The sequence below is a fragment of the Osmerus eperlanus genome, chromosome 4, assembly GCF_963692335.1.
Source record: "Osmerus eperlanus chromosome 4, fOsmEpe2.1, whole genome shotgun sequence".
Lineage (NCBI taxonomy): Eukaryota > Metazoa > Chordata > Actinopteri > Osmeriformes > Osmeridae > Osmerus > Osmerus eperlanus.
Window position 1 is genome coordinate 7,187,734 of NC_085021.1, and position 25,568 is coordinate 7,213,301.

The window sequence follows — 25,568 nt, forward strand, 5'->3', positions numbered from 1 at the left end:
CAAATGTGCTCATTTCAGAGAAGGCCATAGGAAAGGATCCTAAAGAATATGAAAAGTGATCCTTTTACAGTAGGATTATTACTTAACCATATATCTCAGTACCGCACCGGTGAGCTTGTCGTCCGTTCTGTGAACATCAAGGCTGCTGTGGACTAAACGCTTGACGCAACGGTCAGTGCGGTTTTATAACCGCACTGACTGAAACCAAATGAAAACTGATGCTAAACAAAGTGTCCCAATTGCACTTTCCTCTCTTCCTCTCAGAGGTGAGACTAGGAGCGGTAGACTCTACATACGTGTTGTGTTCTGCACAGCACGGCACCAGCAGTCACGGTAGATCAGTGGGACCGGACAGAGGAAGGCCAGAGACAGCAGAGAACCTGACAGACTGGGACAGGAGCGATCCCCTACGACTTGTCACCCTCTAGTGGTGATAGGCATGTACTGCAAGCCACTCCAATAAAGCAGCACTAAATAAGATACATTTTCCTTGTTGGGTTTAGGTACAGCTCAGCTGATGTCAGTGAGATGAGGAGAAGAGTGTAACCAACAGGAGGGTTTAAGAAAAGGGAGAGAAGTTCTATAAAAAAGTTTTATTTACCATCTTATTGTTGGAAAAAAGGTGCATGTATTATCAGGAATAAACGGACTCTGCTCAAGGTGTGCTTGGTGACAGTGAATTATATTTTGGCTCAATTATGAATTATGCATAATTATTTGGCAGAATTATGATTAAACCATCTTTCAAAAAGGGAAGAAGGTGGTCACTAAAGTTGAGATGGGCCTGTCTAACCTCAGGTTACCTCCCATTGGAGGCCACTAGCCTGTGTATGCATGCCATGATTTGAATCTATGAAATAGAAAACATTGTAAACACTTCATATCACCTACCATGTAACTACATAGCAACATCCTTTTTTGAACATTGTTGGTACATAGGAATTGCTATATCATTAAATGGAATTAAGTGTTAGCAGTATGTGTTATTAAAGTGAAAGACGGCACATGATGTGGAAGGGGTGGGAGGGGGAAGTGGATGTTGTAAAGGGGCAGTTGAAGATTGAGTTACGAGATCAACGTTATCACCCACTTACCTCTGGTTATCACCAGGTGTGCCCTTTTCAACTGTTTCCTGTTGGTAGCTGACCAAGGGGTTTCCTGCTCTCGTACATAATGTTTGCACGTGCCATGTCATTGCTGGGGCTCAAGAAGTGGAATGTCCACAATTGTTGATATTTTTCACTTAGCAAGTAAGCTAAACAGATGTCAAACTCCATGTTGTGTTGGAACCAAGGTCAGACTCCATATTGTATCTTTCCACTCCAAACTGAAGTAGTTTTCCACTGTTAAGACAGTCACGCACACACACACACAAGATATATCAGCTAGACAGCTGCTATGCAGGGGAGCCAATGACAGAAGAGACATAGGACAGTTCCAAATCATGATTGTGGATGGATCAATGACTATTGATAATCAAAAATGTATTTTGTACATTTTATTCTGTTTTCATGTTCCAGATTAAAAGACAGGTACAGAAAAAACAAACAAATGTGAAAAGAAATCAGGATCCCAAGAACTAATGTGCAGTTTTGCACTCAGTAAGCCACACCTGGGCCTATTGGCCATTATCTCATCCTGTAGAGGGAGACAAACAAAATAAACACTAAAATGACACGCAGGGTAAACAGTCATTGGAATAACATATTGAAAGGCTCAACCCACTACCACATCCATTAAAATATTTGAATAATCCCAGACAGAATCAACATGTCTTCTACGCCCAAAAAACACAAAAGTAAAGAAACATTTTTGATGCATTCCAATTCATTTTCTTCTAACAATGCACCATTCTTAAATATCAAGTTTTTTTTAACATAAAAATCATCTTAACTACATGAAAGAGACGACAACTCAGTGTTGGAGAAAAGGCAGAAAGTGAATAAAGTTTGAACAGTGATGACTTTTTACTTCATCATTTTATCATCTCGACATATCAACAAATCCAATCTGTTTTGTCACTCAACCATGTACACAAGTGCACCAGTGGGTGAAAGTCTTGGGTGCAGTTCCAAGACACAGCAGTTTAACAATAACACAAGTTACATATCTACATGCTATTTTATTAAGTCCACCACTTTTTCACCTGTAATATTAACAGACAGTGTAGTTCAATGTATGGACTGCTACTGCATTCAAATGTATGCATTGACTCGGCCAGCAATTGTTTCCCACACCAATTGTCTCCTACGTTGCGACAGTCGTGTTGCTTTTTTCCAGAATATGTGCTCAGATTCAACATAAACACGTATTAACGCTTCTATCTTAAGTGTGGTGCAGTAGGAAAAAAATGTTTGGCGTCAGGTGCCATGGTGGATCCTAGTATCTGAGTTCTATTGACGTTGGCTTTTAAAAGTTCTCATGCCCGCGCTTAACTCAGAGTGGACGTACTCTGAGTTGATTTACCTAATTTAAATCAGCTTTTCTGGAACCGAAAAGTCGGAGTTTCCCATATTATATGGTAAATCAACTCCATGTTCAGGCTTAGGTTCACAGTTTGTTGAACCCACTTTCTGGAATAACCCCCAGATCTTCTGTTCTGGTCAGCACTCATTCTGGGGTTCCACCTGTGGTTAAAAAGTGGGTCATGTTAATGAATATGAAACCATGATACCAAGCATTGTAGCTAGCTACACTACATACCTAACAATCTCATTGTTTGTTTGTGTTACTGACTTCATACATTTGGCCAATATCTGCCAACACTTCTACAGTGGTCTGAGGTCCAAGTACCCCTGCTACCACAGCTTGAGCACCACCGGCCTACAGGGAAGTCTCTCCACTTGAGTAGGGTATTGTAAAAAATGCTTTTTATTAGTCTGCAAGAAAACATACAGTGCATCTTGTGTTTACCTCACTGTAAAGTCTTGCCATTTCCACGCCATATATCCAAACATTCTGAAACTTGTTATGCCTCTTCACATTAGCAACAAAAAGTAGAACCTATTATGTCCACTATAATAGATTTATATGTGGAGTTCAAATTTGGAATAAACTACTGAATGTAACTTGTCATTAACCACCAGCTTAATTTGTTGTTAATCAGTACACCAGGGGAATATATATCTCGCTATAGGGTGTTCACCAATAACAGATACTGTATATTCCAAAATAGCAGAGATGAGCAAAAAAAAGTGGCCCGGGAGTTACTGTCAGACCGGCCCACTCGGTACACGGCGCGCTGCCCACTCGGTACACGGCGCGTTGCCTACTCGGTACACGGCGCGCGGCCCACTCGGTACACGGCGCGTTGCCCACTCGGTACACGGCGCACGGCCCACTCGGTACACGGCGCGCGGCCCACTCGGTACACGGCGCGCGGCCCACTCGGTACACGGCGCGCGGCCCACTCGGTACACGGCGCGCGGCCCACTCGGTACACGGCGCACGGCCCACTCGGTACACGGCGCACGGCCCACTCGGTACACGGCGCGCTGCCCACTCGGTACACGGCGCACGGCCCACTCGGTACACGGCGCGCGGCCCACTCGGTACACGGCGCACGGCCCACTCGGTACACGGTGCACGGCCCACTCGGTACACGGCGCGTTGCCCACTCGGTACACGGCGCGTTGCCCACTCAATGCATTGCACGTATCGACCAGTCAGTGGCCTACTTGGAAAAATACCCATACACTTAACATTATTTTGGATGATTACAAAGAAATTACATCATATATGTTTTTGTTTTAAATAACATTTGGATCCACCAATTTGCCTGGATGGACACATGGAATAAAATTATACTGGCTCTTGGCCAAGTCAACGCCACAACTTACCGTCGTATCACTGTCACCAGTCGGTGGTTTCCCAAATAAATCAGAGATTTTTTTATATTTTGATGCACCTTCCTCCAGACATCTTTTCTTTTTCTCCCTGAGCTTTTCAGCTCCACCTTTACGTTTTGGTGCCGATGACATGCTCTCACTCTCAAAAACAACTTTGTCTGCTAGCGAGTGACGCAAATGTTGAGAAGGCAAGGCAACTTTATATTTTATACTTGTTTAAGCTGTGTAATATGGAAAATAGTTGGAGGTGCCGGCGATGTCAGAGGGAGGGCCGGTTGGTGATGGAAGTGGGCCGGTATTTTGGACCATCCCAACCCCGTCGGCCCACCGGGGATTCCCCCGGTATCCCCGATGGCCAGTCCGCCCCTGATCACATGTGCATTTCATTGGAGGCTTAATAGCTAGAACAGTGCTTTTTCGATTTGGTCTTTTGGCAAAACCCAGGCACATCTCTGACTGGGAACAGTTTTGTTTGGGTCATTGAAGCATGCACAAATAATCTGTTTCTGGTTTGCTAGGCTTTGTTTCATAAACTATTCTGAAACTTCATAGACAGCTTTGTGTTGTTGTGTTATTATGAGGGACTATATGTATTGAAATATGTGCAGTATGAAATAAAGTATGTTTGTTTGACTAATTTACAAATTCACTTACCTGTGGTTTGGGGAAGTTGCTGCACCAGTTGCCCTTAATGGCATCCATAGTCTGTTCATCAATCTCCTTCTTATAGTAGATCCTGATCTGTTGCTGTGAAAAGCTCTTGGGCTTGAGGTATAACACCTGGTAGAGGTTACAGTTGGTTTGAACATGTCTTTCAGTAGGGCCACACTCGTGTTCCAGTTCATTCAATACTTTAACCATAGAAGTGAGTGGTAGGAGGTTCTATTGACATCAGCATGGTTCTGACCTGGTCATCGGAGATTTTGAAAGCTTTGGTTGGGTCCTTCTTACTGTAGAAGCGCATTTGGTCAATTGGGTCGTCCTCCTTCATCCCATAGTCCATTCTGATGACCTGAGGCAGTTTTACACAGGTAAAATCATAGGCTGAGTGATAAAAGACCCATGTCCCCAGACTTAGGACTTAAAATAGAAGGACTTCCCATCTCAAGGTAATAAATGACATCCAACATTGTTTTAATAAACTCTTTGCAAAGAGACTGAATTCCACCAATAAAGACATTTGGAGCAATGCAGTAAACATCTTCTAATGTTTTTTAAAAGGGACAAAGTCTGGACACTTACACTGCGTACAAAGTCCTTTGCATCCAGGTTCCAGCTTCTTGCCACGTCACGTGCCCAGTCCTCGAACTGGTCCTGGAAATGAGACAGGGGCGTCGATAGACATAAAACTCTACTGGGGCACAGGCCCCTATTCATATCCCTTTTTTTCTTCCAAGCGTGCTGCGCACAATGCAATACTCGGCTATAGAAACTCCCCTTGCTTAACCCACAGTTCAGGGACGCAAGTTTGATATCAACTTTGGCAGGGACATCAATAGTTAATGCGAGAGCACACATTTTTTTCGCATTCATAGAGCACAAAAACAGTTTTGGAGCTTTGTGTAATATTGTTTTTATGTTTTAGTCAAAATAAGATGATCTGTAGGCCTATCATTTAGAAACTTTGTTTAGTTTTGTAATGTTTTCTTAGCCTACCTCAATTCTGACTTGTGTGCCAAGTCCAACACCTGGACTTCTGTGTGCGTGCTGCAGTGGCTATTTGGCAAGCTCATAAGAGTGCGCTAACATGGAATTCTGCGTGCATTTTAAACTGCTTTAATCTTACAAGCGTTGATTGGGATACTGCGTTGATTTTTTTCTCAGAATTATCAATCTAAATTAATGCACGGACTAAAAGTAAATAGTTAAAACTCAAACTTTAGATTTTACTGGGGCACAGCAGATTTATACTGGGGCACGTGCCCCAGTAAAAAGGGTCTAACGACGCCCCTGAAATGAGACATTGCTACTCCTCTGGCTTAAAATGAATGATGACCAAACTGAACCCATTACCTTTATACCCCACACACACCTGCGAGATCTCCCTTCGAGAGTCGACAACAAACTTGTAGAGATGTCGGTGGGTGATGTTCTCTAGAATCTCTCTTGCCTCAGTCAGCTCAGGAGAGGAGGAGTAGAGGATCTGCTCAAACACATGGTCTACATGAGGAGAGAGGAAAAAGAGGGAGAGAGACAGGTTTTGGTGTACCTCTTTTGTTATCCCCGACACGTTTGAGAAAATGCAATGAGCATGAGGCTAATCTGAACCTGTGAGTTTAGTGTAGGCCTCCATGTCATCTATGGTGTCTGACATTCTGAACATTTTCCCCCCAGAGCCTTCAATCTTGATGTGTTCATTTGCTTTGACAAGGGCGTCTGCGATCCTGGAGAGCCAAAGCAAATTGATGGTGACAAGAAAACATTTGAGTCACAATGTAGCAATTACATCTAAGAGTGAACTTTTATTTTACCACTTTGTTCAACCATGGTTGTATTGAAACATGCTCTATAAATATTGATTGATTGAACGGTGGTCTCCACCCTCTATTGATACATTTGCCCTTCCCACATGAAGCTGTATGTGAGCCCCTTCTGTAAAATACTCACATGAGCTCAATGAGATTGACCACTCTGTGCTGGTAGGCTCGTCTGTGGAGGCTGAATCTGGTGTGGAACATGTCATACAGGTTGTCCACTTCCTATTGATAAAGACACATCAGTACAATTAACCTTTTGAAGTCATACCCTATTTGAAGATAAAGGGTTTGCCTGGCTACAAGTAGCACCTTGTCTCTGGTACAGATCTGATACTCCCCATCCACATCACAGACTCGGGCAAAGTTGATATAGCGGTCATGGTCAAAGTTACTCTGAAGACCTAGGTAGTAAGAGTCCCTGTGTGTTTGACAGAAGACAATTGATAAGAATATATTTATGAATGCCATTTCAGAGACCTATGAACAACTTTGACAAACAAGTGGTTGAAAGAATGACATACCTGGCAAAGTAGTCCCATTTATCAACATCAACACCGTTTCTCTTGTTGGCTATGATTTCGTACAGGAAGGACTTCTCCACTGGTCTGCCTTTGTAAGGCCACTGGAAACAGCAGAAAGCAATGCTCACTGACCTCTGTGGGGTGTCTTGAGACTGATTATTGGCTAATTAGGCTGACAGTGTGTCTAGCAAAATAGCCAGCTGATAGCCTACACTTGTTCAATTTCCCGTTTGCCTCTTTTTATTTTATTTTATATTTATTTAACCTTTATTTAACCAGGAAGTCCCATTGAGATTAAAATCTCTTTTTCGAGGGAGACCTGGCCAAGACAGGCAGCAGCATAAAAAACACAGAGTTACAGACAGAAAAACACAGAACAAGACAAGTTAAAAGAAACTAAAAGCTAAGAGCTAAGAAACAGTGACGTAGAGTTAATTTAAGAAACATTTACATATAAGAAACATTTACATATAAGAAACATTTACATATCTTCAGGTGTTGTGTTTCACTCTACTTTGAATAAAGTGTGTTTATAGATCTATTTAAAGGTCACTAAATTTATGAAAGTGTTGTCTACATAATAGAACATAGCTAATTAGGCATTAGTTTGATTTAATTGACACAGTGATATGGAGGGAAAACTAAATCTAAAATTCTGAAAGTTGACCAGTCATACTGTCATAGAGAGCTACAATCAAACAGAGCTACAGGATGTAGGAGTAAGATACCATTCATTTTCTATACATGTGCTGTTTTCCTTGTGTCTCTCGTGTGGGAGAGAATTTGTTTTGAGTGTTGTGGTTGGGTGATAAATGACAATAATAATAATAATAATAATAATAATAATGAGTCAGAAATGTGTTGCGGAAACTATCAGTTGTTCTCGGAATACTACAGGTATGTTTATGTTAAGTTAGGGCCCTAAAACATAGGGATGTTTTTTGAAGATTGAAAATTGCAAGTTATTGAAACCTCAATATCATCCAAAACAAATGTTTGTAAAATGTTGATATTTCCTATGTTTTAGACAGCTAAAACAGTCTGGGGTCAAAATGGCCATGTGTCCTTGTCAAGGACATTGAAAACATATCATGTTAATATTGTTTTCACCCAGTTACCCATTAAATCAAGAAAAGCCATTAAATAAGAAGTTAAAAGAAATTATATTAATCATGCATAAAGAGGCGTTAAACATTTAATGGGATAAAACTGATCCCATTCAATTAAGGGCCATTCAACCCTGTTTTGGCTCATGTTAACTTGTATAATTAACAAGCCTATGTATTCCTGGATTGGAACCTTGTGGTCGAGAGGGGAAGAAGGGAGTAGTAGGAGAAGAGAGAGACGCACCCAGGTTTCTAAACGTTTTTCACTTAAAGATCCCATGACATGCTGTTTTTGGATGCTTTTATATAGGCCTTAGTGGTCCACTAATACTGTATCTGAAGTCTCTTTCCCAAAATTCAGCCTTGGTGCAGAATTACAGCCACTACGAGCAGTCCCACAATGAGCTTTCCTCAGGACGTGCCGTTTCTGTGTCTGTAGCTTTAAATGCTATGAGGAGGAGAGAGGCGGGGCTAACTGCCATGCTTCAGTCGTTAGCAAGCCATGATGTCTCGAGGAAAAAAACAATATCGCACTTGCACGGTCGTAGCTCATTTTCTCATCGGTGGGCCAAATTCTCTGTGCGGGCAAAGCAGAGAAAAGGGGAGGTAACCTTCACTCTTGTGACGTCACAACAGGGACATTTTCAAAACCGAGCGTTTCAGCTTTCATTTTCTCAAAGGCGGAGAAGAGTACCCAGGTCTTGGTTTACACCTATCGAAATTTCTAGCCACTGGGGGACCAAAGGCAGGCTAGGGGAACTCATATTAATGTTAAATAACCTCCTAAAGTGAAGTTTTCATGTCATGGGACCTTTAAATCACTAAATATTTACCAGTTTGGACAGGACATGTATTATCATCTTAATAATCATTCAAGTGTTCCTATTTCTGACTATATTTATTGTAACGAAACTGACTACTGTCACTGATACCTCCTGAATGATTCTGTCATTCGGTCCAGCAATTTGTTCCTTGATGAAGTCCAGGTCTTCAGGCAGAACCAGACCATGCTGCTCCATCTTCAATTCATTTTGGTCGACAAGGTGGTCAAACATGGCCACGGACGCATCCTCGTGCTGAAGAAAAGAAGATTCTGGTGAACAAATTGGAACCATATGCACATACACACATCTTACAGACATATATTTGTAAAAACTAATTTATTTTTTTATGCAGTCCTTCACCATGACAAACAAAATACAGATAAACCAAAGCAGAATGGTTTCCTGCACCTAAACAGCATTAGGGGACTGAATCACTGTCCTAACTTGAAATGGGTCACATTTTGTTGTGAATACAAATATATCTGACCTAAAATAATAGTGCAGAGGCAATTTAACCCATTTTCAAAGAAGACCAGATGTTTGCAACTGCTTAAGTCAATATGAAACATCTAGGAACTGGCTTTAAAAACCTATTCAGTTGACAACAACAGGACGCACAAACAAATAAAGCCAGTGCATTCCCATAAATGTTTGCCTGTGTATTATAATACATATTGATTTGGGGTTTTGAGAAAGGGAGACAGAACAGTTTTTACCTTCCATGTCCTTCCTCTAGAGACTTTGGGGATAAACATCTTATCAAACAAATGGGAGAAAGGGCCATGTCCTGGTAAAATCAATATGTTGGAGGTAGAGAAAGAGAGATTGTTAACTCAAGATGGAACACATGAGTGTATTTGTATGTGTGTGAGAGAAAGGGGAATACATATATCTTGAGAAACAACATGAGCTTCCTTACAGGTGAGGAAAACATATTCAAGTCCGAAAGAGTCTTGTATGACCCAGTGGGAAAGAGAGTGAGTGAAAACAACATTTCATTCTCAGCACTTTCTGCCACACCTTGAAATGGAACTCTGCAGTTCAGTTCATAGTGAGTGTACAAGGTTGAGTGTGTGTGTTTCCCTCACCCAGGTCGTGGCAGAGGCCAGCGATCTGCACACAGAGGAAGTCTCTGCAAGTGATTTGAAGTTCTGGCTGCCGCTCTTTCAGCTCCTTGACCAGTTTCCCTGCCAGGTGACTCACTCTAGACCGACACACACACACAACCAGTTAGCACAAAACAAGACCTAAATCGTCCAGTATCATCGCCAAAACATTTGAATGTCCTACCCTATGGAGTGCTCAAAGCGGTTGTGGGTCGCCCCAGGATAGACGAAGCAGGCCCCTCCAAGCTGCTTGATGAAGCGAAGTCTCTGGAACTGGGGTGTGTCAATGATGCGGACCAGCAAAGGGTGCATTTCCACATCCTCATGTATGGGATCGTTGAACACCTGAAAGATTGAAACAAAAGAAGGAATAATTAGAATTTGTCACTTTTAATTATACCTTTTATTCATCCAACATCAATTGTGGTGATGGAATAATAACAGACCTTTGAATAACTCTCTAAACAACACTGTGTGCTGGGAAACACCATGACCCCCAACTCGCAAGCGAGCGTTTCAACCGCAGAAACTTTCATCTATAATTAGGAATTTACAGCGCTGAACCTTTGGTCGAGTACTGGCAGAAGCGTTTCCAGTGCATCATCAACCGATATGTCAACCGCAATATTTTTAATTCTGCGGCAGCAAACACATAAAAACACATAAAAACATGCAGAACAGATCGGACTTTGGCTAGATATGGCAGCCTTAGTTCGATGGATAATCACTGCTCATGGCTGCCCTCAAGAGGAAGTACAACACGATGGGAAATGACAGAGAAAGAATATCGGTGTCACTGCTCCCTGAACACGTGTGTGTTCAATCGCATTACGATTAAAGATCAATTCTTCTTTCTTCTTTTCAATATGGAGAACAGAAGAACATACGGATGTACGGACGACAAAGTCCAGGCCTCATTACGAACATGGTGGATGTTGATGCCGTCATCATTTGGATGGGGAATTTCCCAGATTGGAAGATTCCAGAACATGGCTGACGTCGCCGAATCTACCTGAGACAGCTGGGGCATGCCCTAGTCATGTCACATATGAAGAGGAGATCGGATACTGCCATGTTACAAGTCCCGATCTACTCGAAAAAGGTGTAGCCTCTTATCCGAAACAAAAACAGGAAGGTAGCAATTGTTTTGCTCCTCCTGTCACGACGTTGTTCAAGTGTCCCTCTGTGATTGGCTTGTCAAACCCCAATCATTGTCACAACGCGCATGTACTCCTCCAATCAGATGTCTGTCCGTCTCCCATTCAGGCTTCACCTGTCTTCCGTTCGTTTGTCGACTTGTTACCCATACCGCGTTTGTTCTGTGCTACAGTTGGCTGTTCTGCGTGAATGGAAACTTTCGTATTTGTGCAGTTTCCCAGTAGGCTACGATCTGTCCTTGTGTATTCTTTGTTGCTGTTTTCGGTATAGTGATTTTTGTTTCGTTTTGTTCCTCACCCAGTGACGAGGGGGAAGGTAAGCTGCCCATGATAGGCTACATTGCAATCACGTGGCGACTTATCTCTGGAAACACTTTATGTTAGGAACGAGCGCTAGATAGGGTATTTAGCTTAGGGCTGTTTTTGGTTAGGCTACGTGGTTAGGGCTTCTGTTGTCGTTCAAATCAGGAGGAGAAGAATACCAGGTTAAATGCCAGACCAAGTTTTTTGTAGTTTATTGATAAGAAATGAGGCAATTAAACAATGAATACAACACACCATGGTGTCTAAATCTAGATCGGTGATACCAGTCAATGTCACCAGTCCCGCTTCATAGAGTAGAGTAGACAAAGGCCTCTGTGAGAACAGACTTGTCAGAAGTCAGAGTGAGTTCTGCACAGTCCAAATTATGGGGAGATAGGTCTTGTAACCCCCAAGAGAGGGAGGTGTTTGTTAGGTGATTGGTCAGAAGACCATGGGGAGGGGATGTGGTCATTCTATTAGGTGTCCAGGGCGTTCAGGGTAGGCAGTCCAAGGGTCTGATGATGTTCCTAGAAGGGGGGGGGCAAACAAGACCCAAAGATCTGATGATGGACAGGCGGGGGCAGAGTCTCCAAGGTAGGGGAGCAGACCATCCCAATGTACTGGTGATCAGAGAGAAAGGGGAAGGTGGGGGCTGAGTCTCCGAGGGTGTGCTGTATATCCAAAGGGCAGAGGGTTGCATCCTCCACAGCCCAAAGCATCACCTTATCTCTCATGTTGACACTTTTACTCCAATGAGCTGAGAGGCCCCATTGTGCTCACACCCGTCTCTGGGCACCACAATTTAGCCTCCCCAGCCAGCGTGCTGACCTTCAGCATTCCGTCTCACACCAAAAGTTCCATTCAACATGACATGGGTTACTCTCCACAGACCTAGAGACATCCTGTTGCAGAAGTTCATCTGTTCTTAATTAAAGCAATTGAACACATTTAGATATATATGTTTTCGTGTTAAGCATGACACATTTTGTATACTTGAGATATTGATTGTTGTAGCAGCATTGATTAGCAGTATAGATGTCATTCCTTCACACTTCTTTGGTAACACTTTACAATAATAATAATAATGATACATTCACAAATCATTTACTAATCGTTCACTAAAACAAATAGCCTTATTGTTTTTGCAGAGAGACAACATAAACTCTTAGGTCTATGAGTTATCCCGCATTACAGTCAAAATAATGTTTTTGACGAATTGATGACTACCATGCCGTTTGCAAAACTTTTTATTTCACACACCTCTTTGTAAGACGATCAGATCTTCCGTAGAACATGCCTGGCTGCAACACATTCCGGAGTCTGGACCGATTAATGACGGTGAACTTCTGTCTTCGAATGTTAACTTTCCACCATGTGTATGAGTGAACCTAGAAGAAAAAGGAAAAGCGACAAGCCACGAATGATCTCCCTTTGTGAATTGAGGTTTTCCAAGTAAACAACTGCTTAAAACAGCCATTTCAGAGCTGTAATATGTAAGACAAGGTTTGTTGTTGTCGAAACATCTGACCTCACAGTCTATTCGTAACATAGTGTACGTCTTTTTGTGTCCCTCGATTTCGTATACTATGTTACGAAAAACCGAACCACAAGGTGGCGCTTCACCCGAAACATGAGGTAATGACTTGGAATCCCCCCTAAGCTCAGCATCAACTTGAAAAGGGTGAAAGCTCACTGAGAAGAATTTAGCCTTTGAAGGGTAAAGGCAAACTACGTAGAGCTGACTGCCCTCCTCAACTCATACAAACTTAACAATGCTTTTTTCCCCCCATTATAGTTAGAGCTTGGTTTCATACAGTACAAGAAAAACAAAACAAAATTGTCAATTGTCAATCTATGATAAAGTAGATCGTCCTCTTTTCAACCAAAAAAAGTATATGTTGCTGAGATATTAAAATCTAGAGAGGTAATGTTCTCATAAGCCAAACTATAGTGTTATCGTGTTACAGTATAAATAAATTACATCCATTGTGGAATATGAAGACTCTTAACATTGCGTCCAGTGTGAGTTTTTTTGTTCTTAAAAATATGTACCAGACATTCAAACATTTGTCCAACTACTGAAGCCACAAAACCAGTGATTTCTACATGCCACACAGACACACAAAAAGACAGCAGAGTAAAAATGTTTAGAGGCAATTCAGTGGCTGGTCTGCTGCAGGCATATCGTACAATGACTGGTGGTTGAAGAGCTGCTTAATTCTCAGGTGAGTGTCTCCTTTGTTTCAGCAGTGATGTCACATTCTGGAATCGACTTTCCACAAAGACTACAACAAGTTCAACTTCCATCCACAGGGTTTAACAGCGTGTGCTGTATTTGGAGTGGATTATCGGAGGATTTGTAAAGATCCCAACAAGTAGTACATGTAGAGGGTTAGGGTTAAATACAATGGAATTGTCTGGACTGCCTCACCCACCTGTGGTTTGGTGAAGTTCATGTCCATGCACCATTGGACAAAGTGCTTCTTTTTCAGTCTCCACGCTCCTCTCATCAGTCTGCTTACAGTAGACCCGGATGAGTTGCTCCTCTCAGGCAGGAGCTTGGATACCTGGGCAGAGAGGTTCTGCTGATTCACTGTTCATTTAACTAAAGCATGTCAACTGGATGAATCAATGTGAAATTACATTGGTTAGGTGGAGGTTGTGTTACAATACCAACATTATCATCCACTTACCCCTGGTTATCACCAGGTGTGCCATTTTCAACTGTTTCCTGTTGGCAGCTGACCAAAGGGTTTCCTGCTCTCGTACATAATGTTTGCACGTGCCATGTCATTGCTGGGGCTCAAGAAGTGGAATGTCCACAATTGTTGTAATTGTTTTTTAAAACTTTTTAATATTTCATTCAGTTTTCATGTTCAAGATTAAAAGACAGGTACAAAAAAAATGAACAAATGTGGAAAGAAATCAGGATCCCAAGAACTAATCTGCAAGAACAGCTTTTTGCACTAAGGAAGCCACACCTGGGCCTATTGGCCATTATCTCATCCTGTAGAGGGAGACAAACTTAAACTAAACACTAAAATGACACGCAGGGTAAACAGTCATTGGAATAACTTATTGACAGACTCAGCCCACTACCACATCCATTAAAATATTTGAATAGTCAATGTTAAATATGTAGGCTACGATTATGTTAACTTGGTTTCAAATCCCAGACAGAATCAACATGTCTTCTACGCCCAAGAAACACAAAAATAAAGAAACATTTTTGATGCTTGCATTCCAATTCATTTTCATCTAACAATAAACCATTCTTAAATCTCAAGGTTTTTTTAACATAAAAATCATGTTAACTACATTAAAGAGACGACAATTCAGTGATTGAAGAAAAGGCAGAAAGTGAATAAAGTGTTTGAACAGGGCTGACTCAGTGACATTTCTTAATAACTTCTTCATCATCTCCATTAAAACAAATCAAATCCGTTTTGTCACTTAACCATGTACACAAGTGCACCAGTGGGTGAAAGTCTTGGGTGCAGTTCCAAGACGCATAGCAGTTTAACAATAACACAAGTTACACATCTGTTACACAACACAATGCTCATTAGACACCTACTAAATATCACTGTGCTAAATCATTTGAGAAGAAGGTTCTCTGGGAAGAACACTCAGACTTTCTGTTTCTTTATTCCTTGGTTCTCCTGATCTTCTGTTCTGGCCCTCACTCATTCTGGGGTTCCTCCTGGGGTCATGTGGGGTCATGTGGGTCATGTTAATGAATATGAAACCATAATACCAAGCATTCTAGCTAGCTACACTACCTACCTAACAATCTCATTGTTTGTGTTACTGACTTCATACATTTGGCTAATATCTGCCAACATTTCTACAGTGGTCTGAGGTCAAAGTACCACTGCTATCAAAGCTTGAGAACCATCGGCCTACAGGGAAGTCTTCTGTTGTTTGGGTCATAGCAGCATGCACAAACAATCTCCTTCTGGTTTCATAAACTATTCTGAAACTTCATAGACAGCTTTGTGTTGTTGTGTTATTATGAGGGACTTTATGTATTGAAATATGTGCAGTATGAAATATGTACAGTATGAAATATGTGCAGTATGAAATAAAGTACTTTCGTTTGACTCATTTACAGATTCACTTACCTGTGATTCTGGGAAGTTGCTGCTCCAGTCGTCCTTAATGGCCTTTATAGTCTTTTCCTCAGTCTCCTTCTTATAGTAGATCCTGATCTGATGCTGTGAAAAGCTCTCGGGCCTGAGGTATAACACCTAGTAGAGGTTACAGTTGGTTTGAACATGTCTTTCAGTAGTTCTGCACTCAAGTGTTCCAGTACATTCAATACTGTACATTTAACCATAGAAGTGAGTGGTAGGATGTTCTATTGACATCAGCATGGTTCTGACCTGATCCTTAGAGATTTTGAAAGCTTTGTTTGGTTCTTCCTTTTTGTAGAAGCGCATTTGGTCAATTGGGTCATTCTTATTCATCCCATAGTCCATTGTGATGACCTGAGGCAGTTTTACACAGGTAAAATCATAGGCTGAGTGATAAAAGATCCATGTCCTCAGACCTAGAATACTTGAACATATATTCTTCACATCTCAAGGTAATAAATGATATCCAACGTTATGTTAAGGAAATATATAACTTTGCAAAGAGCATACATTACACCAATAAAGACATGTAGAGCAGTGGGTTAGTATACGTCTTGAAATGTTTTTAAAAAGGGCCAATATCTGGAAACTTACACGGAGTTCAAAGTCATTTGCATCCAAATTATTTTTACTCGCCACGTCACTTTTCCATCTCTTGACCTTGTCCATGACCTCGTCCTCCAAATTGTCCTTGTCCTGGAAATGAGACATTGCTACTCCTCTGGCTGATGATGACTCCTCTGGCTAAACCAAACTTCTACCCATTACCTTTATACCCCCACACACCTGTAAGATCTGGCCCACACACTTGTAGAGACGTCGGTGGGTGATTCTCTCTAGAATCTTTCTTGCCTCAGTCAGCTCAGGAGAGGAGGAGTAGAGGATCTGCTCAAACACATGGTCTACATGAGGAGAGAGGAAAAAGAGGGAGAGAGACAGGTTTTGGTGTACCTCTTTTGTTATCCCCGACACGTTTGAGAAAATGCAATGAGCATGAGGCTAATCTGAACCTGTGAGTTTAGTGTAGGCCTCCATGTCAAATATGGTGTCTGACATTCTGAACATTTCCCCCCCAGAGCCTTCAATCTTGATGTGTTCATTTGCTTCGTCAAGGGCATCTCTGATCCTGGAGAGCCAAAGCAAATTGATGGTGACAAGAAAACATTTGTGTCACAATATAGCAATTACATTAAAGAGTGAACGTTTATTTTACCTCTTGTACAGCACTTTGTTCAACCATGGTTGTATTTAAACATGCTCTATAAATATTGATTGATTGAACGGTGGTCTCCACCCTCTATTTATACATTTGACTTCCCACATGAAGCTGTATGTGAGCCCCTTCTGTACAATACTCACATGAGCCGAATGGCTTCGACCACTCTGTGCTGGTAGGCTCGTCTGTGGAGGCTGAATCTGGTGTGGAACATGTCATACAGGTTGTCCACTTCCTATTGAGAGAGAGAAACATCAGTACAGTGAACCTTTAGAAGTCATACCCTATTTGAAGATACAGGGTTTGCCTGGCTACAAGTGGCACCTTGTCTCTGGTACAGATCTGATACTCCCCATCCACATCACAGACTCGGGCAAATTTGATAAAGCGGTCATGGTCAAAGTTACTCTTAAGACCTAGGTAGTAGGAGTCCCTGTGTGTTTGACAGAAGACAATTGATAAGAATATATTTAGGAATGCCATTTCAAAGACCTATGAACAACTTTGACAAACAAGTGGTTGAAAGCATGACATACCTGGCAAAGTAGTCCCATTTATCAACATCAACACCGTTTCTCTTGTTGGCTATGATTTCATACAGGAAGGACTTCTCCACTGGTCTGCCTTTGTAAGGCCACTGGAAACAGCAGAAAGCAATGCTCACTGACCTCTGTGGGCTGTCTTGAGACTGATTATGGGCAAATTAGGCTGACAGTGTTTCTAGCAAAATGGCCAGCTGATAGTCGACACTTGTTTAATTTCCTGTTTGCCTCTTCAGGTGTTGTGTTTCACTCTACTTTTAATAAAGTGAGCAATAGATTTGTTCATAGTTCTATAAGTCACTCATTTATGAACGTTATGTATACATCATAGAACATAGCTACTAGGCATTAGGTTGATTTAATTGACACAGTGATATGGCAAACAAAATCTAAAATTCTGAAAGTTGACCAGTCATACTGTCATAGAGAGCTACAATCAAACAGAGCTACAGAATGTAAAAGTAAGAGACCATTCATTTTCTATACATGTGCTATTTTCTTTTGCGTGTGGAAGAGAATTTGTGAGTGCTAAGTGGTTGGGTGATAAATGACATTATAATAATAGTCCTAAATGTGTTGCGTCTCCTTGTCTTGTGGTTGCCTTGGTTTCCCCCATCACTATTGGAGGACTGAGTAAGAATACCCAATTACACTTCAGAATACAGAGAATCATCCAAAACAACCAAAACAAATGTTTGTAAAATGTTGATAGTTCCTGTTTTATACAGCTAAAACAGCCTGGAGTCAAAATGACCATGTGTCCTTGCCCAATGTGTCAAGGACACTGAAAACATATCATCATGTTAATATTGTGTTCACCCAGTTACCCATTGAATCAAGAAAGGCCATTAAAATAAGATGTCAAAAGAAATTATATCAATCATGTACAAAGAGGTTAATTTGATCAAACTGATCCCATTCAATTAAGGGCCATTCAACCCTGTTTTGGCTCATGTTAACTTGTATAATTAACAAGCCTATGTATTCCTGGATAGGAACCTTGTGGTCGAGAGGGGAAGAAGGGAGTAGTAGGAGAAGAGAGAGACGCACTCAGGTTTCTAAACGTTTTTCACTCAAAATCACTAAATATTTACCAGTTTGGACAGGATGTGTATTATTATCTTAATAATCATTCAAGTGTTCCTATTTTTGACTAAATGTATTGTAACGAAACTGACTGCTGTCACTGTTACCTTCCCAGGGGTTTTGTCAATCGGTCCAGCAATTTGTTCCTTGATGAAGTCCAGGTCTTCAGACGGGACCAGACCATAGTCCTTCATCATATCCTTCAATGTATTTTCCTTGACAAGGTGGTCAAACATGGCCACGGACGCATCCTCGTGCTGAAGAAAAGAAGATTCTGGTGAATTAATTGGAACCATATGCACATACACACACGTCTTACCGACATACATTTGTAAAGACAAATGTATTTTTTTGTTCAGTCCTTCACCATGACAACCAAAATACAGAGGAACCAAAGCAGAATGGTTTCCTGCAACTAAACTGTTTAGCATGATGGGACTGGATCCCTGTCCTAACTTGAAATGGGTCACATTTTGTTGTTGTGAATGCAAATATATCAACCTAAAATAATAGTGCAGAGGCTATTTAACCCATTTTCAAAGAAGACTGGATGTTTGCAATTGCTTTAGTCATTATGAAACATCTCAGAATCACTGGCTTTAAAAAAAACTATTCAGACAACACATACAAATAAAGCCAGTGCATTCCCATAAATGTTTGCCTGTGTATTATAATAAATATTGATTTGGGGGGTTTTGATGGAGAAAGGGAGACAGAACTGTTTTTACCTTCCATTTTTTCTTCTCACTTTCAGGACGGACTTTGGGGATAAACATCCCATCAAACAAATGGGAGAAAGGGCCATGTCCTGGTAAAATCAATATGTTGGAGGTAGAGAAAGAGAGATTGTTAAGTCAAGATGGAAAACATGTGTGTTTGTATTTGTGTGTGAGAGAAAGGGGAATACATATATCTTGAGAAACAACATGAGCTTCCTTACAGGTGAGGAAAACGTATTCAAGTCAGAAAGAGTCTTGTATGACCCAGTGGGAAAGAGAGTGAGTGAAAACAACATTTCATTCTCAGCACTTTCTGCCACACCTTGAAATGGAACTCTGCAGTTCAGTTCATAGTGAGTGTACAAGGTTGAGTGTGTGTGTTTCCCTCACCCAGGTCGTGGCAGAGGCCAGCGATCTGCACACAGAGGAAGTCTCTGAAAGTGATTTGAAGTTCTGGCTGCCGCTCTTTCAGCTCCTTGACCAGTCTCCCTGCCAGGTGGCTCACTCTAGACCGACACACACACACACAACCAGTTAGCACAAAACAAGACCTAAATTGTCCAGTATCATCACCAAAACATTTGAATGTCCTACCCTATGGAGTGCTCAAAGCGGTTGTGGGTCGCACCAGGATAGACGTAGCAGGCCCCTCCAAGCTGCTTGATGTAACGAAGTCTCTGGAACTGGGGTGTGTCTATGATGCGGACCAGCAAAGGGTGCATTGGCACAAGCCCATGTATTGGATCGTTGAACACCTGAAAGAGTTGAAACAAAAGAAGGAATAATCATCATCCGACACTTTTATTCATCCAATGTCAATTGTGGTGATGGAATAATAACCGACCTTTGAACAACTCTAAACAACAATGTGTGCTGGGATTGGGAAACACCATGACCCCCAACTCGCAAGCCAGCGTTACAACCGCAGGAACTTTTCACCTGTAATTAGGAACTTACAGCGCTGAACCTGTCTGATTAGTCCAGTACTGGCATAAGCATGTGAGTGCATCAACCGATCTGTCAACGGCAATATTTTTTATTCTGCAGCAGCAAACACAGTGAAAACACAAAAAACTATCAGAACAGATCGCTTTCCTGCCCATATCCCTGGCCATGCATGGGTGATGGGTTCTTCTTTTCAAAATGGACAACAGAATAACATACCGATGGACCAACGACAAAGTCCAGGGCTCATTACCAACATGGTGGATGTTGATGCCGTCATCATCTGGATGGGGAACTTCCCAGATTGGAAGTTTCCTGAACATGGCTGACGTCGCCGAATCTACTGAGACAGCTGGGCATCCGTCATGCCACATATGAAGAGGAGAGCGGATACTGCCATGCTCCAAGCCCCGATCCAAGCGGACCGTCACGCAGTGGCGGAGCCAGGGAATTTCCATTGGGGTGGCCAGGATGGGGCCAGTGATAATTTTTGGGTGGCAAGCATGTGTCTCACCAGGCGATGCAGAGCTATTTTAGACACATATAGGAAACATCTCAACATTATTCGGAATTCAGGTGAAAAAAAAGAATACACTTATTCTGTATTCATACTTGCACTTTCAACCTGACCTGTATATGAATAGACACACTTTAAGCCAATTGTAAATAAGATAACATCATATCAAGCTGTACTATATGTGAGTCTCTATACTGTATACCTGGAGGTCCATTTAAGTTGCTGCTCTCTGGGGGCTCCTCATCCTCACTCTCTGCCTGTTTTTTCTCCATCTCATCCTCATTCTTTGCCTTAGCTGTCTTCTTTCCACTTGCCCTGAAGAAGGACGCTATGTCTGCCTTCTTCCTCTTCATTATTTTTCCCTCTTTAATGACACCTATCCAAAATGCATACTGTATATACCTGACACAATCATAACACGTTCTGGCAACGTAGTTATCAAATACAGCATAGCATATAGCAATTTTAACAGTTTACTATGTTCTCCTCCGATCTAGCTTGCTTCTAAACTTCGCAAAATAGATAGTCATGGGTGGGATAGTCACAGTTATTAGAAGACAAAAACAACATCCATTATGATATCATACCTTTCTGTTTTGCGTTTCTTCACTTAGCCGCAGGTGCCGGTCGAAGCGTCAGGTGGTAACAGGCATTCTCAGGCCATGCTTGAGCCGTTTAATTCAAATACAGGATGTGTGCGCGCTGCGCGTGGCTAAAGGGTCCGACAGTGTACTAGCGGTGCGAGAAAGGTTCCGCATTTTTCCACAGCCGTCAAAACTTTTAACCGCTCTGATGTGGTGCTTGGGGTGGCCAATGGGGTGGCCGAGATTCTACGGGGGGTGGCCGTGGCCACCCCCGGCCACCCCCTGGCTCCGCCATTGCCGTCACGGGAGCTCGGAAAATTTGTTCTGCTTCGACCGAAAATCAATTTGAAAAAGGTGTAGCTTTTTCTCGGAAACAAAGACAGGAAGGTAGCAAATGTTTTGCTCCTGTCACGCCATGCCCTGATGTTATATCTGATATACCTGATTTGTATATCTGTACTATCTGTGTCCGGTGTCCTTTTTGTTGTGTGTTGTGGTTTTGTCTCCCTCTTGTTTCCACCCGTCTCATTCGTTTTTCAAATGTCTCTCTGATTGGCTTGTCAAACCTCAATCGTTATCACAGCGAGCATGTCCTTGTCCAATCAGATGTCTGTCCGTCTCCCTTTCAGGCTTCACCTGTGTTCCGTTCGTTAGTCGACTTGTAAACCGTGTTTGATCTGTTCTACCGTCGGCTGTTCTGCTTGAACGGAAACTTTCGTTTTTGTTTTCGTGTTTTCCCAGTGCTTCTGTTCTTATATTTACATGTATTCTTTGTTGTTGTTTTACTCGGCTTTACTCGGTATAGTGATTTTTGTTTCGTTTGGTTCATCACCAAGTGACGAGGGTATAGGTAAGCTGCCCATGAGTGCCATTACGTTAACATCTATGTTACACTTCAGGTTAGGAACGAGTGCTACGTGTATTTTAGTTTAGGGTTGTTTTTGGTTACGTGGTTAGGGCTTCTTTTGATAAATTAGTCCTACTTTTCTTTGGCACCGTTCGTATTTCCATTGTTCTCTGTAGTGTTTTTGTAAAATAAACATGTAGCCTATTCTTTTAAATTCGGTGTTTGCGGTTTACGTTATGGCTCCCTACACCTAGACGTAAACGAGCTCTACACCTGATCATAGCATGAGCCAAATCGTGTGCTGGCTGTATAGGGTGTGGTGTTCAATGTAAACACCATTCATTTTACATTGTGTACAAATAAAAATCTAAATTTGAATTACATTTATTCAACATTATTTTAAACGTTATTTTGACAGGGGGTCATACTGAGACCAATGTCTCTATCTGGGCTAGGCTACTTTATATTGAAAGACAATGTCTATGGGTTTATTTTATATTGGGGTCAAAACGACTCTGGTTGGTTTCACCATAAATATACATTTAGTCATTTTACATTTAGTCATACTTACACAAATAATGTTTACTTGAAATTACTGAAAACTAAATTATACCAGAATCAAATAATGATGATTAAGCTTTTAAGTATCGATGTGGAATGTACTTGGTATAAAAGCTGTAATTTGTATTAAAGAAAAGTAGGCTATAGATTTTCGTTTAAAACCACAGTGACTTTCCTAAAATAATATAATAATCAGTCATTCTTTTTCAGATTACTTTAATTACATATCGGTAATGTTTTAAGAAGAAAAAATTCTGCTTTGATGGTTTATTACAGTGGTAAGTATTATTGTCTGTATTCAATTTAACATACAAGGTAGGCCTTGAATGTTAAATAAGCTGGTAGGATGAGGGTTAAGCATTCATGCTGAGGACAAAATCCAGTGGCATTTGGAATCAGCGACCCGCAATGACTTGTATTCTAAAATCTTTTATTAGAGCTGAACATTTTTCCCACCAAAACCTGGGAGTGATATACTCAATGTTGATGAGAAAGGGTCCGTGGTCGGGTTGTACAGATGATGGTCTCGGTATAAAAGTGGACCAGTGTTCTCTAGCTACTACTTCTCTTTGCTCTCTTCTTCATTCTGTATCTTTCTCCCTCCACATTACAATTATCTAGGCAAATTAATATTTAAAACCTTTATTTTTAACATGTTTGCCTTAAATACAAATCATTTGCAATGTTAAATGTAAATTTCCTTGACCATTCTTGCTCTGATTTATCCAATGGATTCAAATACCTGCAAATTCAGCATATTTGGTTATACTTACATTTAGTCATTTAGCAGACGCTCTTATCCAGAGCGACTTACAGTAAGTACAGGGACATTTCCCCAAGGCAAGCAGGGTGAAGTGCCTTTCCCAAGGACACAACGTAATCAAACCGGCAACCTTCTGATTACTAGCAGACTCCCTAACCGCTCAGCCACCTCTGCCTACCTGCAGATTCTGACTTTAAAGATGAAGATTGTGGTTTTCCTCTACTCAATCTTATTACTTTGTCTCTTTTATTTCCATCACCACCCTCTCATTTCAACACCACACCCAGACAGCCTCTAATTCATCTTTCTGGTGCTATTGAAACTTAACGTATAGGCCTATGGGGTTTTCCAGCATCTTTACATATTCATTTAAAAAAAATACTAAAACATAATCATTGCATAAGACTCCTCTCAACACATTATTGGATTGTATTCTTTACGCTAAAACTGTCAAGTTCCTTCTTAAGAAAGAAGATTATATTTACCTTTCCCTCCACATTGAACTGGCAGTTCTGCTTGTCCGGAGCCTGGTCAGCCGGAGTTGAGCATTTGGAGCAACTCATTTTGGGGACTGAAATAAACGGCACTAGTGAACTGATGTGGTGAGGTAACTGAATTTTCAAGACTAACGCCAGGTAGAGATGTAAGTGTGCTTTTATGCAGTAATGAGGAGGACACTCCCATCTGCGGACGATCATTAGCCAACACCTCCAAATGTTTTTGAATACCATTCTAAGTAACCATAAATATTCAATTGTTTCCTGTTCTTTGATACATGCTACAAACATAACATCATTCCTTTATTTCAAGAATGGTTACAATGTAATGCAATGTCATTATAGTAGGCCATGGATTAAAGAAACTTCATTTTGCGTAGGCCTAAAAAAAAGATTGGCAAGCTGTAGAAATAAAAATCATGATAGTGGATTGCATCCCAAGCAAATGTATTTGTCTATTACCACAATGATGATTATTCTGCACCTCCATTTTATTTGGGATTTTATAACAAAACTTAGGACTACGAATAACAACTTTGTTGTAGACCCTAGGCTACATGTTTCAGTTTTTTAGAATAGATCAAACTTTATCAATCCTGAAGGAATTTCTTGTGTACATTTTAAAAAAAATACTAAAACATAATAATTGCATAAGACTCCTCTCAACACATTATTGGATTGTCTTCTTTACGCTAAAACTGTCAAGTTCCTCTCAAGAAAGGAGGTTATATATGTACCTTTCCTGCCACACTGAACTGGCAGTCAATCGTGTTGTGCCTCTCCGGAGCCTGGTCAGCCTGAGTTGAGCATTTGGAGCAACTCATTTTGGGGAATGAAATGAACGGCAGTAGTGAACTGATATGGTGGGCAGTAGCAGAGATAGCGTGGGTGCAGCCGCACCAAGGCCCCACGCCAATTAGGGGCCCCTCAAACGCTGCTGATCTTGCGTCACCTGACGAGAACAGGTGCCCTTGCCAAGTGACACTGCAGCTATTACTGTATTAGAACTGAAGTTGAAAACCTACAGCTCTCCTTATGAAACGCCAGCTCTTCTTATGAAACGTAACAGTCATTTATTAACTCATGGTTACAATGGTAAACAGCACAACAATGACAATTACCACGCAACAAAAAAGACATTCTAAGCAGACATATAAAAAAAAAATATTAATGAAGTTACATTTGTATTTCGAACAAACGGCAAACTTATCGGCAAATTTTAACACAACTCTATTTACCGCCTTGTGAGGTAACTGAATTTTCAAGACTAATGCCAGATAGAGATTTAAGTGTGCTATAATAACAATAAAGTAACTTTAATAACAATAAAGTAATCCATAAATATTCAATTGTTTACTGTTCTTTGATACATGCTACAAACATAACATCATTCTTTTATTTCAAGAATGGTTACAATGTAATGCAATGTCATTATAGTAGGCCATGGATTAAAGAAATTTGAGATTGAGATTGTGAGATTGCATCCCAAGCAAATGTATTTGTCTATTACCATGAGGATGATTCTTCTGCACCTCCATTTTATTTAGCATTTTATAATAAGACTTAGACTACAAATAACAACATTGTTGTAGACCCTATAGGCTACATGTCTCAGTTTTTTGGATTAGATCAAACTTTATCAATCCTGAAGGAATTTCTTGTTCCAGAGATTGCTAGAATGCAACAACATTGCTCAATAATATAAAAAAACTATAGGAATAAACTGTGGGGAAAAACTGCTCCAACTTCATTCTCATCACAATAGAGGGGAAAACCCTAAAGGTCACTGTACAAGTCCACTAACTTTTTGGCA

General features: G+C 41.0%; 1 protein-coding gene across 1 annotated transcript; it reads right to left on the reverse strand.

Moving 5' to 3' along the window:
* Positions 1–1,469: 1,469 nt before the first annotated feature.
* On the reverse strand, positions 1,470–24,512 carry LOC134018478 (deoxynucleoside triphosphate triphosphohydrolase SAMHD1-like). Its single transcript, XM_062458425.1, has 17 exons — positions 24,493–24,512; positions 23,744–23,829; positions 20,249–23,237; positions 10,778–10,792; positions 10,067–10,227; positions 9,865–9,980; positions 9,493–9,563; positions 8,870–9,028; positions 6,847–6,947; positions 6,635–6,743; positions 6,456–6,547; positions 6,117–6,232; positions 5,881–6,008; positions 5,091–5,162; positions 4,756–4,860; positions 4,503–4,628; positions 1,470–1,638 (listed from the first exon to the last, which is right to left on the reverse strand). The coding sequence occupies exons 3-17, from the start codon at positions 20,267–20,269 to the stop codon at positions 1,522–1,524; spliced, it is 1,509 nt and encodes a 502-aa protein (XP_062314409.1). The 5' UTR covers positions 20,270–23,237; positions 23,744–23,829; positions 24,493–24,512; the 3' UTR covers positions 1,470–1,521.
* Positions 24,513–25,568: the final 1,056 nt, after the last annotated feature.